At 40.3% G+C, this 16,972-nt stretch overlaps 1 protein-coding gene across 5 annotated transcripts in view; it reads left to right on the top strand.

Moving 5' to 3' along the window:
• Positions 1 to 16,972, top strand: part of GSAP (gamma-secretase activating protein) — an 86,058-nt gene that overhangs the window by 19,821 nt on the left and 49,265 nt on the right. For all 5 annotated transcript variants that reach the window (XR_004681978.1, XR_004681979.1, XM_035020425.1 and 2 more), the window contains exons 6-12: positions 1,364 to 1,452; positions 5,108 to 5,177; positions 6,263 to 6,312; positions 9,271 to 9,375; positions 10,358 to 10,417; positions 11,379 to 11,422; positions 12,439 to 12,524. Coding sequence is in view for 3 of the 5 variants with exons in the window: in XM_035020425.1 (XP_034876316.1) it covers positions 1,364 to 1,452; positions 5,108 to 5,177; positions 6,263 to 6,312; positions 9,271 to 9,375; positions 10,358 to 10,417; positions 11,379 to 11,422; positions 12,439 to 12,524 (504 nt within the window). In the remaining 2 variants the exon portion in view is untranslated. The remainder of the gene's footprint in view (positions 1 to 1,363; positions 1,453 to 5,107; positions 5,178 to 6,262; positions 6,313 to 9,270; positions 9,376 to 10,357; positions 10,418 to 11,378; positions 11,423 to 12,438; positions 12,525 to 16,972) is intronic.

The following is a 16,972-nucleotide window of genomic DNA, read 5'->3' as shown; positions in this document are numbered from 1 at the left end:
TGAGACCATGACCTAACCTGAAATCAAGAGTCAGATACTCAACCCTCCGAGTCTCCCAGGCACTCTGACACCAATGTCTTTCTTATTCCTAGAGACTTTTTTTGTTGTTGTTGTTATCAAGCAGATTCCCAAAGCTCCTCACCTTTACCTCTGTCCCAGTTATTAGAAGTATAGCCCTTTTGAATTGGCATATGATCCTGTCACTTTGATTTTTATCCTAAGTTCCAAGTACCCTTGACCAAACAATATTTGATTTTCATTTGTTCTGTCCTTGTATATTTGGGATCCCACATAGTAACTCACTGTCATGCTTTTTCAATAATCTTTAAAAGGCATGTTCACAGAGATATCCAATGCTTGCAATTGTAAGACCACATCATTTGCCTTTATTTGCTGTCAGGTTAGTTTCTTAGATAGTGAAAAACGGCATTGACTCAATTCCAGGCTGCTGTGCAGTCCTGAAATTGTACATTATTATTCAAAATAAAGTCATTGAGAAAGCACCTGAGAGTATTAGTCTTTGTAAGAACTCAGCTCTAAGGCAACTCCATATGTGAGGTTTCATCTTGGGGGAGGGGAACTCTTGGTCTAAATCTGGATATCTGTGGTGATCCCGTGCTAGCCTGTGTCCAAGGACTTCCTCCTCATTGCTATCTTTTATGACATTTGCTGTAACGTGACACTGAGGAATTAAGTGGGTTTTTATCAACGCAGCTCCACCACCATCCCAGAGGGAAGCCAGGCCCCTGTCCTCTTCAGAGGTGCTGTCATGGTCATGTATCAGAAATATCTTTATACTTTCACCCACCAATGATATTGGTCCTTGTGCTGCAGAATTGGGAGTGATAGTGAATTGAGTTGTGTTTGCTTAGACTTAGAAGCCCAGAGGGACTGTGAGGCTGTGCTGAGGAATGGGCAGGCACTTGGTCCTCACTCCATGTATATTGATTTCTCCTTCATGAGGTTTTCTTCATCTGTTGTGGGCTTTAAGAACTGTCAAAGTAAATTTTAAGAAAATTACTTTTCCTGGGGCACCTGGGTGGCTCAGTCGTTAAGCATCTGCCTTCGGCTCAGGTCATGATCCCGGGATCCTGGGATCGAGCCCCACATGGGGCTCCCCACTCAGCGGGAAGCCTGCTTCTCCTTCCCCCACTCCCCCTGCTTGTGTTCCCTCTCTCACTGTGTCTCTCTCTGTCAAATAAATAAATAAAATAAAGTAAAATAAAAAAAGAAAATTACTTTTCCTGTTGGAAGAGCTAATACAATAGGTAACGTATTTACATTTTCAAAATTCAAACCTAAGGGGAGAAGATAACAAAAGACATTTTGGTCTTCATTACTAAAAGCCTCCTTTCCTTTGTAGGATCAAAGTGTTTAACTTTGTTGGTTGAAATCCACCCTGTTAACAACGTGAAGGTTCTAAAAGCCGTGGATAGCTATATTTGGGTGCAGGTAAGCACGTTATCATTCATCTCACTAATCAAAAGGCGTGAAACCTGGAGGCAATGGTGCTTACAAAGTGTTTTCACAGCTATTATCACATTTAATCCTCAGAGCAATCTGGTAGATGGGTATGGCTGGAATTATCCACTCGTCCTTTGCAAACATGGAAATCAAAACTCAACCTAGCTTCTCTGTCTCTATTATATCATGGTTTGTCTGATAGTCATGTCATGTTTTTACATGATACTGACTCTCAACACACATTTAAGGTAAGTTTAAAAAATGGTTTATTAGTTGACAGAGTAAATAGAAATAAATGGCTTAATCCCGGACTTTATCAACTCCATGAAAGGATACAGAGGCACCGTGCGTACGGTGTGGGTGGACCAGACATAGTCCGTCTTCATTACTTGCACGCTCTGAACTTGTGAACTGTACTCCTCACCAAAATCTATTTGTAACACCAAAGTCAATACTCACAGTGCTTTTATAGTCAGTCATCTGCAGGCATGTGCGCAGTGGTGAAAAATTTGTCACCCAGCTGAGGCTGAACAAGGTGGCACTGCCCTCTTGGTTCACCTCTCACGCTGTAAATGGATGTCGTTTTCACGATCTCTTTAGTGCCATGATCTTCACATTTGGGGGCTTTTCTTTGGTGATTTCACTATTTCAAATGTTCCCCACACAGAGCGCTCAAGTGCTGTCTAGAGTCCCTGAGCACAAGAAGGCCGCGCTGTGGTTTATAGAGAAAATATGTGGGTTAGATAAACTGCATTCAGGCATGAGATTACGGTGCTGTTGACCATGAGTTCAGTGCTAAGGGATCGACAGTGTATATTAAATAAGGTGTCTTTTTTTTTTTTTTAAAGATTTTATTTATTTATTTGACAGAGACACAGCGAGAGGGGGAACACAAGCAGGAGGACTGGGAGAGGGAGAAGCAGGCTTCCCGTTGAACAGGGAACCTGACTCGGGGCTCGATCCCAGGACTCTGGGCTCATGACCTGAGCTGACGGCAGACGCTTAACGACTGAGCCACCCAGGCGCCCCAAGATGTCTTTAAATAGGAACCCACTTGAAACAAAGTTATGTACTAACTGGTTGATACAGATCCTTGCATTTCCCTTCAGTATTCCGGGCATGGTGTTTGTGGCGATCCGTAGACTATGCAGTGCTGGAGCATGACTTCCTTGCGTAACCTGAGCAATCTGCTTCTCCTCCTTGGCAAGCGGAGCTCCTAGGCCGCATTCCCCCTCCCCCGGGAAGCTGCTGTGTTTACACTGTCCTCAGTACTGGAGTGACTTTGGGACAGACCGTACTTCCCTTTTCTGTCCTGTTCTTTTGGCTTCCTTAGCATCTCCATCCAGGGCTGTGTCCGGCAATGGAGAAGTTATTGAAGGATTGGGGCAGCTAAAGAGAATTAGAGCACAGGAAGGGCAAGAGTTTTTATAAGTACATGGTTGCACAGCATGGCGAATATTTTAACAACTACTGAATTGTATATTTTAAAATAGTTAAAAAGGTGATTTTTCTGTTACGCAAATTTTATCTCAATTTTAAAAAAAATTAATAGTACATGATGCATGACTGTTTCCATAGGCCAAAGGGAAAGTCCCCGCCCACGTGAAGTAATACCTGTCCTTGTCTTGTGGACCCACCTCTGTTCCTAGCCCTGCTCCCTGCTCCTCATGCTTTTTCTTCTGGGGAGGGAAGAATCTCACAAACCTCCATCCAGGGCAAACCCTCACCTCCCTTTCCCCCACCCTCTCCCCTTTACAGAAATGCCATTCGCTGTCCACTGAGTTTGGTCTTGCCCTGCAATCTGTCTGCCTTTTCTTACCAAAACATTCATGGTGATCTCTGGTAGTACATTTCCCCAAGTCTGTATGTGCAGCCTCGACCGCCTTCACAGAGGAACTTCAGTAGGACAGTAGCGGGTGGGGTTTGGATCCCAATCCGGTCCCTTTTGAGAATTGCCTACCAGCATGACCTGCATCTTCCAAATAGTTCCAGATATCCACCTATAGTGCATATCTTCCAACTATGAATATTAATCATCAGAGTCTAGCTCCATATTTGTGAAGATGAATATTCCCCTACTATGATGTAATCTATGTAGATTTCTACTGACACTGCAAAATCAAAACAAAACAAAACCTTGCATATTTTTTGCTTTTGTAGAGCTGTGTTTGAAGCCTCTCTTTCTATAGTCTTACTTCCGGCTCTGCTCTAGGGCTGCCTCATCATAGAAAGGAAAACCACCACTACCTAAGTGGGACTTTTAAAATCATGTTCTTACTCATTGCCACACAAAGACCAGGCAAAGGTTTAGAATGTCAGCACCTTCCTCCAGGTCACAGTCCTAAGCAAGCATGCTTTGGTACCTCTGTAGTCCCAAGGGAGGTTGAATCGTCTTTTGTAGGAATTTCTTCTTATTATGAGGCACTGAGCATTTGCTCTTCCATTATCCATATGGTGTCACTCAGCTTTGCTTCTCCTCGACCCCAGTATACACAGTTTCCTGTTTGATGTGCACAGTTTCACAAATCAGGACATAATAAGTTCTTCATTATTTTCATAACTGAATTCTGCATTGTTATCTTTTATAATTTTGAAGTTTTTGCTGTGAAGAAATGGTGTAGAGTTAATGTTTTGTTTTTCGATTCTAAGAAGGAAACTGGACAACAGACAATTTTTGAAAAATTTACCAGTTCTATTTCCATTTTGTCAGTATGGAAAGTTAGGACACCAGGTAATATATTTCGTCAAAATTTTTCCTAGTCTTTAGAGAGGCTGCTGACTATAAAGTAGGGACATAAAAGGGTTATGTTCTTTTGTCATGCTTTGAAGTTTGGAGGGAAAAACCAAAATTCACTGGTGGATCCTTTCTAGTAAGCTTTCACGTTACAAAACTTAACTGCTGAATTATAGTTACCCTTTTGATGATGAAAGAATTAAGTCATGGGAGTCATCCCATGACCCCTTATCACAGCTCATAGCATCAGGCCTGTGTTGCTGGCTGCTTTGTCCTGTGGGCTGGCACATATGGGAAAGCACAGAGAAGGAGGAGTGGGGTGGATCAAGCCTTTTCTTCCCAGTGGCAGTCGTTCTATTATTTGAGGCTTATAAATCCTCCACCGCATGCCACACTGTGACTCATTGTTCTTTCTTGGAAAGTCCCGCGTTACGTTGTGCTTTGTCTCTTCGATGTGGGACTTTGGAAGCTGTAGTAGAGCATATGTTTACTTGGTTGTCAAATTAAATACGAGGTTTAGTTGCACAACAGGTGTATTGATCACTTTTTTGGTGCATGTGGAGAAGAACTTTTATACAGCTGTTGTTTATATTGTTTCTGATTGGCTTCAGAATCACATATTCTAAAATAGAAAGCACCATCTCTAGAAATAGCTTCTACTTTAGCCTTACTGTGGAAATGAATTATGTTGGACCTGCCATTAACTTCCCCCTGGGAAACTGAGCCCCTGAAAGTGTTTCTTTTTCCTCTTTGCTTCTGTCTGTAATGTGTGTATATGTGATTTGCCTAAACTATTCTATGGTTCCCAGTATCTTCCGTGGTATGTGGTAGTACAGTGATCAGAAACTTTTGAAATATTTGTGTAAGCAAGGTAGTTGCTTATGATTTTGATTAATTTCCTTTTTACAGTTTCTCTACCCCCATGTGGAAAGTCACCCTCTTGCAGAGAACCATCTGTTACTGATTTCAGAAGAGAAATGTAAGTGTATCTTTTAGGTGGTATATATGAACTTCATGAAGGGTTCATCTCTTAGTGAAGTATGGGACTTGACTGAATCTTCTAGATGTCCACTCACCAGTGCTAAAGGTCCAGCTGACCTTTGATGTCCACTTAAGGTCCAGCACTCCTGTGGAAGGGCTTTTCATTCTGCCCCCACTTGTTCCCTCAGGCCCTGCTCTGTGTCCCCATCCTGGGAATGGTGGGCTCCTACATACATGGATTTCCACTTTTGTCACATGGTAGAGTGTAGGACAGTTGTGGAGGCCATTTTTGCCTTCTTTAGTTCATCTTTCTTTAAGGTGTCTGTCACCTCAGATCAAAAAAGGGGAAGGTATTAGAAGCCAGAAGAATTTGATGGTAGAATTTGAAGACACATACTTGGTCAAATTCAGGTAGAGACAAATAAGAATGGGACATCCCTTAATGAAGTTTACACTTTTGGGTGGGAAGGGTGGCAGAGAAAGTTCAAAATCCATTGGCAGATCTTATCTAGTAAGCCGTCTTTCATGTTACAAAATGGGACTGCTGATTTATAATGGGAAGGACAGGCCTGAAAGGGTTAGGTTTGTGTTCAGTGTCTATGCTCAGGACCAATTGTCTATCTCACATTTTTGTAACTAAAACTGGCAGAAGGTTAAGTATGGCCAAATCTAGATTGCTTACTGAGAGAATGGGACCATACAAAGAGTGCTTGGATGAACTCTGCCCAATGAACCCCTGTTAGCTCCAAATAAGACTATTTGGGGCAGGGAAGATGGTGCAGGGAAGGCCAACATTTGAGGGAACCCAGGGGAGTAGAAGGGCTAAATGCTTCATGTATTGTTGATATTGAAGGGCAAAGTAAATGCTGGATTAGCAGTAGACTGTGGAGGGAGTCTGGAGAAAGGTGGGTTTTGTTTTGCACTTAGATCATGAAACTTCTGTGTGTGATAATACTATCTTTCCAGCTAATTGATTAATCTGTATTGCTTTTATAAATAAAGATTCACCACTGTTAGGTGTAAAAAAGTGCTCATGATTTTCGTAAAGGTTAAACTGTCTTTCTGTTGTTTCTTTTTTTAAAGATATTGAAAAAATTCATATCCAGGTCACCCAAGAAGATGGCAATAGAGTGGTAAATATTTGAAATCTCTTTTGCTTCGGAGTTCGAGACTGTTAAGGATAGTTATGTTATAGACACAGACCACTTTATTTGATGTCTTACAAATTATAGGCTTGCTGTTGTTAACATGTGAAATAATACTAGACGTATGAAGGAGTTAATTATCTCCTTTATCTTGACCTCACTCTCCAATCTCAGTCTCATGAGATAACTCATGACAGCCTTGTGGAACTCTTTCCACACCTTTACCTTGCTCATACACACGTACACATGGTTAGGTGCACATGCGCAGATTCAGTCATTTTTACCAAAATAGAATCATAATATGATTATTAATTGGCCATTTTTGTTTTTGCTTTTTACTTAATATATCAGGGCTATCCCTATAGGTTTTTAAATAGAGATAGAACTTTTCCCCCTAATTTTTAGACATACATAGAATAAATGGGATCATATGGGGATTCGTATAGTTCAGTTTTTTCTTTTTTTTTTATTGCTTATATTCCACTTCTCCTTGCCTTTTCACCTCTAATTTTTGTCTATAACCTATTATGTCTCCTTTCATGCACTTCTCTGAACCTATGTGTTTTCTATCCCCACCCCTGACACACCCAGGGGTTTATTATTCACTCCTTCCTCATTCAACTTTGTGGCATTACCTACAAGTCAACCAGAATAGGTCAATTCATTCTTTTTCGAAGTACATAATAGTCCCTGGTATGGATGTACACAATTTCAATCATTCTCCCATGGATGGACACTCACTGGATTGCCACTTTTTTTTTTCATCTTTTTTGTGTTACAAATTATTTCAAAAAAAATTTTTTTAAATAGCTTTACATTTTTGGTACACATATTTCTTTAGGCTAAATCCTCAGGGATGGATAATTGGGTTGACAGGTATAGCATTTAATATATTTCAACAGATTTTGCTAGCTTGATTTCCAAAAAACCTTGTAACAATTCACAGTTGTACAAGCAATGTGTAAGAATACCCTTTCCCTCTATCCATACCAGTCATAGATGCATTTGCCGTTTTAAAAAAAAAAAAAATCCAATTTGATGAGTGTTAAGTTGATAACATTATTATTTTCATTGGTATTTCTGTTAATATCACTGGCTGTGTGAATTTGTTTTTCTGAAAATTGCTTAGTTATATCCTTGTCTATTTTTCTGTTGGGTTGCCTTTTTCTTAACAGCTGGTGCAAGAGCATAATATATTACTGATATTAAAAATTATTTCCTTTAATATTTAAATAGTTGGCATCAAAATAATCCTTCTCTGAAGATTTTAATTTTAAAGTTAAGTGAAGAACATAGAAATGGAAAATGCATTTATTAATTATGTATCTCTGATTGAAAGCCTCAAATCAAGATGCTTGGCTGGAAAGTGACTAGAAAGTGTGTGGCTGGAGCTCTGGGCCACCAGTGGCATGATGGCAGGCAGGGCACAGATGGTGGGGTACGGACAGGGCCTGGGGTCGGAAGAGAGTCAGACTAGAGAGGAAGAATGAAGGCAGAATCCCAGAGCCAGCAATGTGGCTTTAGAGGAGAGAGTCCCATAAACATCTCAGGGTCAGTGAAATAAACAAGCCCAGGAATGGGTATAGACAGAGGACTGGCTGGTTAGAAGAGGGGCTGGGAGCCATGGAGATACTGCAGAGTGTGGCCACCTGTCAGCAGCCAACACAGAGTAGCCTCAGCTTGCCTGCCCTTCTCTGAAGTATCGCTGTCCTCCTCCTCCTTTTTTTTTTTTTTTTAAGATTTATTTATTTATTTGAAAGAGCACACACATGCGAGGGAGGAGCAGAGGGAGAGGGAGAGAAATCCTCAAGCAGACTCCCCACTGAGCACAGAGCAGGTGTGTGAGTTGATCCCAGGACCCTGAGATCATGACCTGAGCTGAAACCAAGAGTCGGATGCCTATGGAGCCCCCCAAGCACCCCCACTACTCTTATTCTTAAGGACTTAGATGACAGCTTCTTAAGGCAGTGTGCGGTTCCATGCATTCATAACAACATCCTGTGGTAGGTAGGCAGTGTTATAATTATCCCCATGTTTACAGAGAATGCAACAAGCAAGGCTCACAGAGGTGAGGGAACTCTAGAGAGGGAAAAAATTGAGATGTGAATCTGGGTTGCCACACTCTGATGATCATGTTTTTGTCAGTATATACCTTTATCTGAGAGTCCCCAAATCTGTTCTAATTTAACAAATTTCAGAAAAATGGAAACAAGATGTATTGCCCAAAGTTTAGAATCTTATTGAGAACAAAAGTTGAGAATATAAAGGTGTTGTAGGAGAGTGCATACTCATCGGGGTAGACTTATAACATTAGTTAAGTATGCCAGAGTACCATAGGAATACAGAGGTGGGGAGCTGTGCCTTGAGAGGAGGTGAGGGAGGGCTTCATACAGGAGGCAATGCCTAAGTTGGGTTTGGAAGGATGGGCAGTATCACCATACTCATTGTGGAAGACCTAAAGGTAAGAAGCATGACCAAAGACACATGAATAGCTTATGGCAGATCTGGGGGGCAGTGCTCCCCTACCCCCAGGCCTGAATTTTTTCCTTGGCGTCACAGCTGCTATCTTTGGTGGTGAAGCCCTTTTGTCTGCAGATACCTGAGTGGGTTATGTACAGAATGGGAAGCTTTGAATCTTCTGTTGGCCCTGGTGTTGATTTGTGGTAGGTGTGGTCTTGCCTTCAACAGCCCCATCCTGTCTGGCTAATTAGGGATAAGAATAATATAGTTCTTTATAGAGTGTTTGGAAAGAGCAAGTAATTAAATAATGCCTAAATCTTTTCTGGAAAGACTTTCCATGTGTATGTGTTAGGGGTAGGGGAATGCTAAAAATAAACTGTGGAAATATTTATATATATTATGAAGATAGAATAGGCAAAATAATAAATCCAGAAATATTCTCCTTTAAAATAGTTGCTTATCTCCAAAATCTCTTTGGCTCTTTAGGTACTTAAAGACTCTGGCCATCTCCCAAGAGAGAGAGTAGCTGAGGATTTTGTTTGGGCTCAATGGGATATGTCAGAGCAGAGATTATACTACATTGACCTGAAGGTAAAAACTAGTCCGCTGGCCTCCTTTTTACCGGTACAACTTAGTTTTGACATTACCATTATTATAATTTATTAATCACTGCATTTTCATTGATGGGGACAATCAATGAAAGTTTATTAAAAATATGAAATATTTTCATTACTGTTTGCCTCGTGGTTGCTTCCTTTTCTCTCTTTCTTTTTTACTAATGTTTTTGTTGATCTTTTATTTTTATTGTTTTTTAAAGATTTTATTTGGGGCACCTGGGTGGCTCAGTTGGTTAACCGTCTGCCTTTGGCTCAGGTCATGATCCCAGGGTGCTGGGATGGAGCCCAGCATCAGGCTCCCTGCTTAGCAGGGAGCCTGCTTCTCCCTCTGGCTGCCACTCCCCCTGTTTGTGCTCACTCGCTCTGTCAAATAAATAAATAAAATCTTTTTAAAAAAATATTTTATTTAGGGGCGCCTGGGTGGCTCAGATGGTTGAGCGTCTGCCTTTGGCTGAGGTCACGATCCCAGGGTCCTGGGATCGAGTCCCGCATTGGGCTCCCTGCTAGGTGGGGAGCCTGCTTCTCCCTCTGCCGCTGCCTCTCCCTATCTCTCTCTCTCTCATGAATAAATAAATATAAAAAAAAAATTTATTTAGAGAGAGAGCATGTGCGTGCATGCACATCAGCGAGGGAGGGGCAGAGGGAGAGAAAGAACCTCTAGCAGACTCTGCACTGAGCACAGAGCCCGACTCTGGGCTTGATCCCATGACCTCGAGATCATGACCTGAGCTGAAACCGAGAGTCGGACGCTCAACTGACTGAGCCACCCAGGCTCCCCTGTTGATCTTTTTTTAAAGATTTTATATTTTTTAAGTCATCTCTATACCCAACGTGAGGTTCAAACTCACAACCCCAAGATCAAGAGTTGCACACTCCACCACCTGAGCCAGTCACGTGCCCCTTTGTTGATTTTTTTCTTTTTTGTAATTTGTCATTTATTCTGTTTTCTCTTTTAGAAATCAAGGACTGTCTTAAAATGCATCCAGTTTTCTGCTGATGAGAAGTTTAACTTAATGGTAAGTCCGGAGAATGATTGGGCTATAGGAAATTTTATAACACATGGCCTCCTTTTAAAGAGAGCTGTTACCAGAAACAGCATTTTAGCATTCTCGTGTTCTTCACTTGCATGAGCAAGTAACGTAGTTCTTGTCATCTCAAGGCTTCAACTCTATAACAAATACAATTAACGTAGGTGATTCAAAGAGCACACAGGAAATTTCTGCTAACTGAATGCCTCTCATTAAAGACACAAGCATATGAGTGAGGATTTGTAGAAGGTAATAGGTATGGTCTATAGTAGACAGCTTTAAGTGGTTACAAGTCATTTGAGCCAAAAAGACTTGTGAGGATGGTGGATTTGAGTGTAGGGTAAAACGTCAATGAGAGTGTATAGTCTAATTAGTAAAAATCTAGCATCACTCCTGGCAAAGCCATTTGGAATGCTAGTCTTGTAGTGAGGAATCCTAAATATCTTTACCTGTGATGAAGAGAAAGTTATTCTTCACTAGGATTAGTATGGTGTCTAATATAGATTGATATCATACCATTACAAGAATTTCATTTATTCCTCCTGCCCTTTTTTTTTTAAAAAAAAAAAACACCTCACTCATTCTCCTTCTAAAGACATCCAGTCCTTCCCTCTGTGCCTGGTCATCTGTATCTTGTAAAAAGTCTACCCCTACTGATTGGCATATTATACAACCCATTTATGATATTCAAATCTGAGGCAGTTTGTCAAGTATTAGCCCTTTAAGAAATAAATATATACCAAGCCTGTGATTGTGTGTAAACTCCAGAATATTCCCAATGGACTTTCTGTGCTGTGGATCTGGGGGATAATGTCTGAAGAAAATGATGGTTAAAAGGGCTCTTCATCAATAGGCAAGCACAGCATTGTCAGACTTGCTCTGGGTTTCAGAACTATCATCGCTAAATTAATGTCATTTTTTGGTTTGTTTTCTCATGATTTTTTGACAGTTTGAAGCCCCCTTGGATATAACATTAAGTGACTCAGGATTTAAGTAAGTTACTCATTGATTACTGCTAATTCTTATAGACACTCGTGGGCAGAATGATTGTATTTATACCTAATTTATGGTATGCAGATATAAGGACAATTCGATATTCTGTGTTTGTGTGTGTGTGACTTTTGATATTTCTGTCCTCCGTAGGCAATATAAACAACTTATCAAGCACGAACACAGGGTTTTTCATGTAAAGTCAATCATATTGATTTTTGCAGCCATTTATTCCTATAGGATGTTTCAGTTTATTTTGACCCGTGGAAGTGCTCTTCTCCCTGTGATTCAATAAAAGGATTTGATGAATCAGAGCTACATTTAGAATCAAACATCAAACCCCTTCTCTTGTTGCCACCAGAGAGAAGGGGTTTGCAGTCAATCCACGTGTGGCTCAGCTGTCTGTTGCATTACTATTTGTTTTCCTTTTTACACCTTTACAAAGGTGAGCTTTTCTTCCCCCAGACTATTTTACATAGAGTAAAAACATGAACATTTTTGAAAAAATAGACACAAACCCACTAGTGCACAGAAGAAATGAAAGTCTTCTTGAATTAGAATAATGATGATCTTAAACTGTTCTATGTTTCAGTAGCTTTATTTCATCACGTATGAACACTCAGTTCTTACTTTGAAACTGTATATGCAGTACGCTACTTTAGAAAAAAAATTTTATTACTTTCAACTTCTGTTTTTATTTTTTTTCCCTCTATTGCCAGGGCCATGCCATTTATGTATTTTTTATTCGTTTTATAGAACTTTTAAACAAAAATTAAAACATCTTAAATTTCTCAGGGACAAGTCTCTACTTCTGTGGGTATGTTATAGTGGTTACTATCCTTTATAAAGGAACTTTATTTTTTATTTAAAAAAATTCTTCTTATTAAAGTGTAGTTGACATACAGTATTATATTAGTTTCAAGTGTATGACACAGTCGATTTTGCAATGCTCACTGCATTAAGTGAAAGAGGGAACTAATTTTTAAATGCATTCAGTTTCTTATCCTTTATGTCCTTAGACTTGTAAACTTTGGATGTGATGATCTTCAAGACGAAGAGAACTTATCCAAACACCTGACCCTGTGCGTTTTTACCAACCATACAGGTAGAACCAGGATTGTATTTATCAATTTATTCAACTATACTTGAGTTCTATAAAAAATTTAGTCATTTCCTTAGCCATATGGATCCTTAAAATATAATAGAGCCACAGTCTTACTTAAGTGATCAGATGGATATGTATGTACCAAATTATCTTCTCCACTGCAGTTTTATATATTCTCTGTTTGTATGAAAGAAGCCACAGTCAGCAAGGTTATTGTTCTAATAGTTATTTGTATTTTTTAATAGAGGGGATAGATTCATATGTAATTGATCTACATTTTCACCTGCTCCATCTTTTAACAAATGGCATCCAATTATGGGGATGCTTTTTGTGTCAGGCTTACTGATATATTTGGTTCTAAACCTATGTACCTAGCTTCTCTAAGAACCATTCTATAACTTACTGAGCTAACAATCAAAGCTTGACATAAAGTTATTAGTGTACGTAATTGTCTACACAGTCAACTCTAATAACTAAATCTAATAGCCTTTTTAAATACCCTAGCTTGAGTGGACAGTTACCACTGATTAAGTAGCACTTGGAGTAAAACTGTATTCCTTTAAAGCCAAATTATGTGGTATTCACTCAGCCAATGTTTATGGAGACTTACTCTGCGCTATGTATTGGAGATAACAGTGATGAGCAAAATGGACCTAATTTTTATTAGTACAGAGGTTACTGTTTGGAGTTTAGACATTAAATAAGTGCACACATAGTACTTCAAAAGAATCTTGATAAATTGTAGGAATTAGGAAGTTATGAGAGTATATAATGGAGGCTTAATGGTAGACGCTAGTATCTTCAGATATGTTCTAGTTCAGCTAGTTTATCCCTGTTGGTCTTACCCTCCAGGACATTGTGTCCCCATTCTGTCTTAGTCCTGAAAATTGTCCCCCTTGCTATCTCACTCCATTATCCATCCCATTTTTTCCAATTTCAGGCATAAAGTCCCTCCATAAACCAGTTTTGAGAGTTTAGGGAAGGAAATGATATTTCACTTGAGACTTGTAGGGTGTTTATGAAATAAGAACAGTGTGACTGAAGTAGAGTGAGCAAGCCGGAGAACACCATGGGTGAGAGCTGAAGAGTAGGCTTGAGTCAGGTAATGTAGGGCCTTGCAGACCATGAAAAATTTTATATTTTATTTTCAGAGTTCTAAGGTCATTAAAGGGTTTTTTTTTTTTTAATTTTTAGAATGTTCAAGCATTACAGAAAAGCTCAAGAACAGAATGAACATTCATGTACCTTTTACTTAATTGTGTCATTTACAATATTTGCTTGATCATTCTCCCCATGCATAGGTACCACATTCTTCCTTTTGACTAAACCATTCAAAAGTAAGTTACAGACATCCTCACACTTTACCACTAAATAACAGCATGTATCTCCTTAGGTCAAGGACACTCTTTTACATAACCTCAGTTCCATTATCACTGAAAGAAATTAATCACACTAATAATAACTATTTCATATTCAAATTTCTATAATGATTTCAAAAAAGTCCTATTATGTGTATATTCTCTATGTGTATGTGTATGCATATGTGTTACATATATGTGTATGTATACCAATGAATAAATGTATGCATGTGTATAACTTTTAAAGTCAGGATGCCATCAAGACTTATGTATTATTTCTGGTTATTATGTCTTTGTCATCTGCTTTAATGTAGATCACTTCCCTCCCTCTATCCTCTACCCCCTTTGTTTTTTTTTCACAACATTGATATTTTGTTACCTTGTGGAATACATTCTGGATTTGTCTAATTGTTTCCTTGTGGAAGTGTTTAACTTCTTCCTCTATCCTCCACATTCTCTGAAAATTGGTAGTTAGACTGAAAGACACCATTACGCATAGGTTAAAATTTTTTCGTAAGAACACTTCATGGGGTGATATTGTGAAATTTACTTGCATCAGATCAGGAGATGCATAATGTCAGGATGTTCTACTATTTGTGATGCCAAGTTTGGTCATTCAGTTACATGGTAACCACTGTCAATCTCCCTTAAAAAGGTACATTTTAATCTTTGCATGAGTAAACTGTGAAGTATTACTTTGGCATGGTGTGAATGCCCCATTCCCCAACAACTTTTCACATGGCGCTCCTTGATGCTCCTTCACTGAAGTGTTTTAAGCAAGCAGTGATGTGATTAGATGTGTCTTTGAAAGATCACTGGCTGCCGTGTGAAGAATGGATTGGAGGAGGCAAGAGAAAAAGTGGGGAGATGAGCAGTTAGGCTGAGGTTGTAGTCCTATGTTTGGGTGGAGGATGGCTTGAACTAGGATGGGTGTCAGAGATGGTAACTAGATGGGTTTGAGATGCGTTTAGAGATGGAACTGAGAAGCCTTGCTGTCAGTTAGCTGGAAAGGAATGGTTCTCAGGTTTCTGGCATAAGCAAATGGGTGAATAGCGGTGCCATTTACTGAGGTGTAGTGGTTTAGGTGGGGCTTTGAAAGGGAGATGGTGAGGGTTGTTTTGGACATGTCAACTGAGAGACCTGGGACTTAGAAGAGAGCTCAGAAGGGGACATGGATAAATATGGAAGTTTTAAAGACTGTGGTGGGCATTTGAAGTCATGGGAGGAGTATAGGGTTAAAAGGGAAGAAACTTAGGAATAGGATCTGAGAAGCAAATACATAAAGGTTGGGTGGAATAGCCAAAGAAGAAGAAAAAAAGAATGGCGAGAAGAGGGGAGAACCAAGTGTTTTACTACAGCAGCCAAAGGCAGAGGGGGTTTCACAAAGGGGAAGGTGGCTAACTGTTAACAGGGAGTGAGAGGTGGAGTCTACGGGGCCAGGCAGCATGACGGTTAAGGTGAGTACTTTGTGTTGGGTGACTGAGGAGAAATGTTGGTGGTGCTGGGTGAAATAGCACGGGGGAGGTGCAGCCAGGAGAGAGGCAGCAGCTAGAAGGGGTAGTAGGATTTAGGGAATATTCTTTTTGAAGATGGTAGAGACTCCAGTGTGCTTGAACACTTACAAGGCAAGAGAAAAGACGACAGTACACAGCAGATAGGAAGAACTGGTCGAGCGCATTTGCTGAGCAGGTGGCAGGTAATGGGACCCAGAGCTCGCGTGGAGGGACCTGGGTAGGTTCTTCCTACTTCACTTTAAATCTGTTGACTATAAACAATCATTTTAGGCTTTTTTTTTTTTTTTAAAGATTTTATTTATTTATTTGACAGAGAGAGACACAGCGAGAGAGGGAACACAAACGGGGAGTGGGAGAGGGAGAAGCAGACTCCCTGCCGAGCAGGGAGCCCGATGCGGGACTCGATCCCGGGACTCCAGGATCATGACCTGAGCCGAAGACAGTCACTTAACCAACTGAGCCACCCAGGCACCCAATGAAACTTTATTTATTATTTTTTTAATAAAGATTTTATTATTTGACAGAGAGAGAGAGAGCACATGAGAGGGGTTAGGGTCAGAGGGAGAAGCAGACTCCCTGCCGAGCAGGGAGCCCAATGCGGGACTCGATCCAGGGACTCCAGGATCATGACCTGAGCCGAAGGCAGTCGCTTAACCGACTGAGCCACCCAGGTGCCCTCATTTTAGGCTTTCATTCTTTGAAGCTTTTATTCCTTTTCATTTTATTCCCATAGGAGTTTCTCATGAACAGTAGCAGCTAAAACTTATAAATGGGCGATCTGTGACATCAAATGTTAGGTTTATCTGCACGAGAGGTAGAAGAGTCTGTTCTTTCCTTTCTAAGCAATGTCTAGGAAAGTCGAAAATGAGCCTTTTGCTGTTCACAGTCAGCTCTGAACTCGAAATAAGCGGGTTCCAAATAGGATGCGTCCCTATTTAGGATGCAGCAAGCCAGAGAAGCAACCTTTTGGTTTTTAACCAATAAACTGTCAGCTCATGTATTTCCCAAATTGCTTTTTAAAAATGATTTTTCACGAACTTTGTGGTTAAACCAACGAAAACCTGAAGTAGGAATGGAGAAGGGAGCAAATAGTCTAATCCCTGTATGGCTCCCTCTACACCAGAGAGCTTCATTTCCCGCGGGCGTGGAGACCAGAGAACATGGTTCATGAAAAAGGTGCTGACAGACTCAGCGTCTTAAACAAACGCAATGTTGCATCAGTGATGATGCTATCACAATATTTGATGTTCATTTGTCCCATATTGGTCGTTGGGAGCTACTTTGTCCTTTCAGCATTACTTGTTATTCTTGAAAGCATCTTTGTCCTGAATTTTCCTGCCCTAAGAAATGAAATCCCCGGGATGCCTGGGTGGCTCAGTCCATTAAGCGTCTGCCTTTGGCTCAGGTCATGATCTCAAGGTCCTGGGATCGAGTCCCGAATCGGGCTCCTTGCTCGGTGGGGAGTCTGCTCTTCTCCCTCTGCCTGCCACTCCCCCTGCTTGTGCATGCGCTCTCTCTCTAATAAATAAATAAAATCTTAAAAAAGAAAGAGAAAGAAAGAAAGAAGAAAGAAAGA

The sequence above is a fragment of the Mirounga leonina genome, unplaced genomic scaffold (genome assembly GCF_011800145.1).
Source record: "Mirounga leonina isolate KUSES-001 unplaced genomic scaffold, KU_Mleo_1.0 Mir_174, whole genome shotgun sequence".
Classification (NCBI taxonomy): Eukaryota; Metazoa; Chordata; class Mammalia; order Carnivora; family Phocidae; genus Mirounga; species Mirounga leonina.
This window is presented reverse-complemented; position numbering and strand designations above follow the sequence as displayed.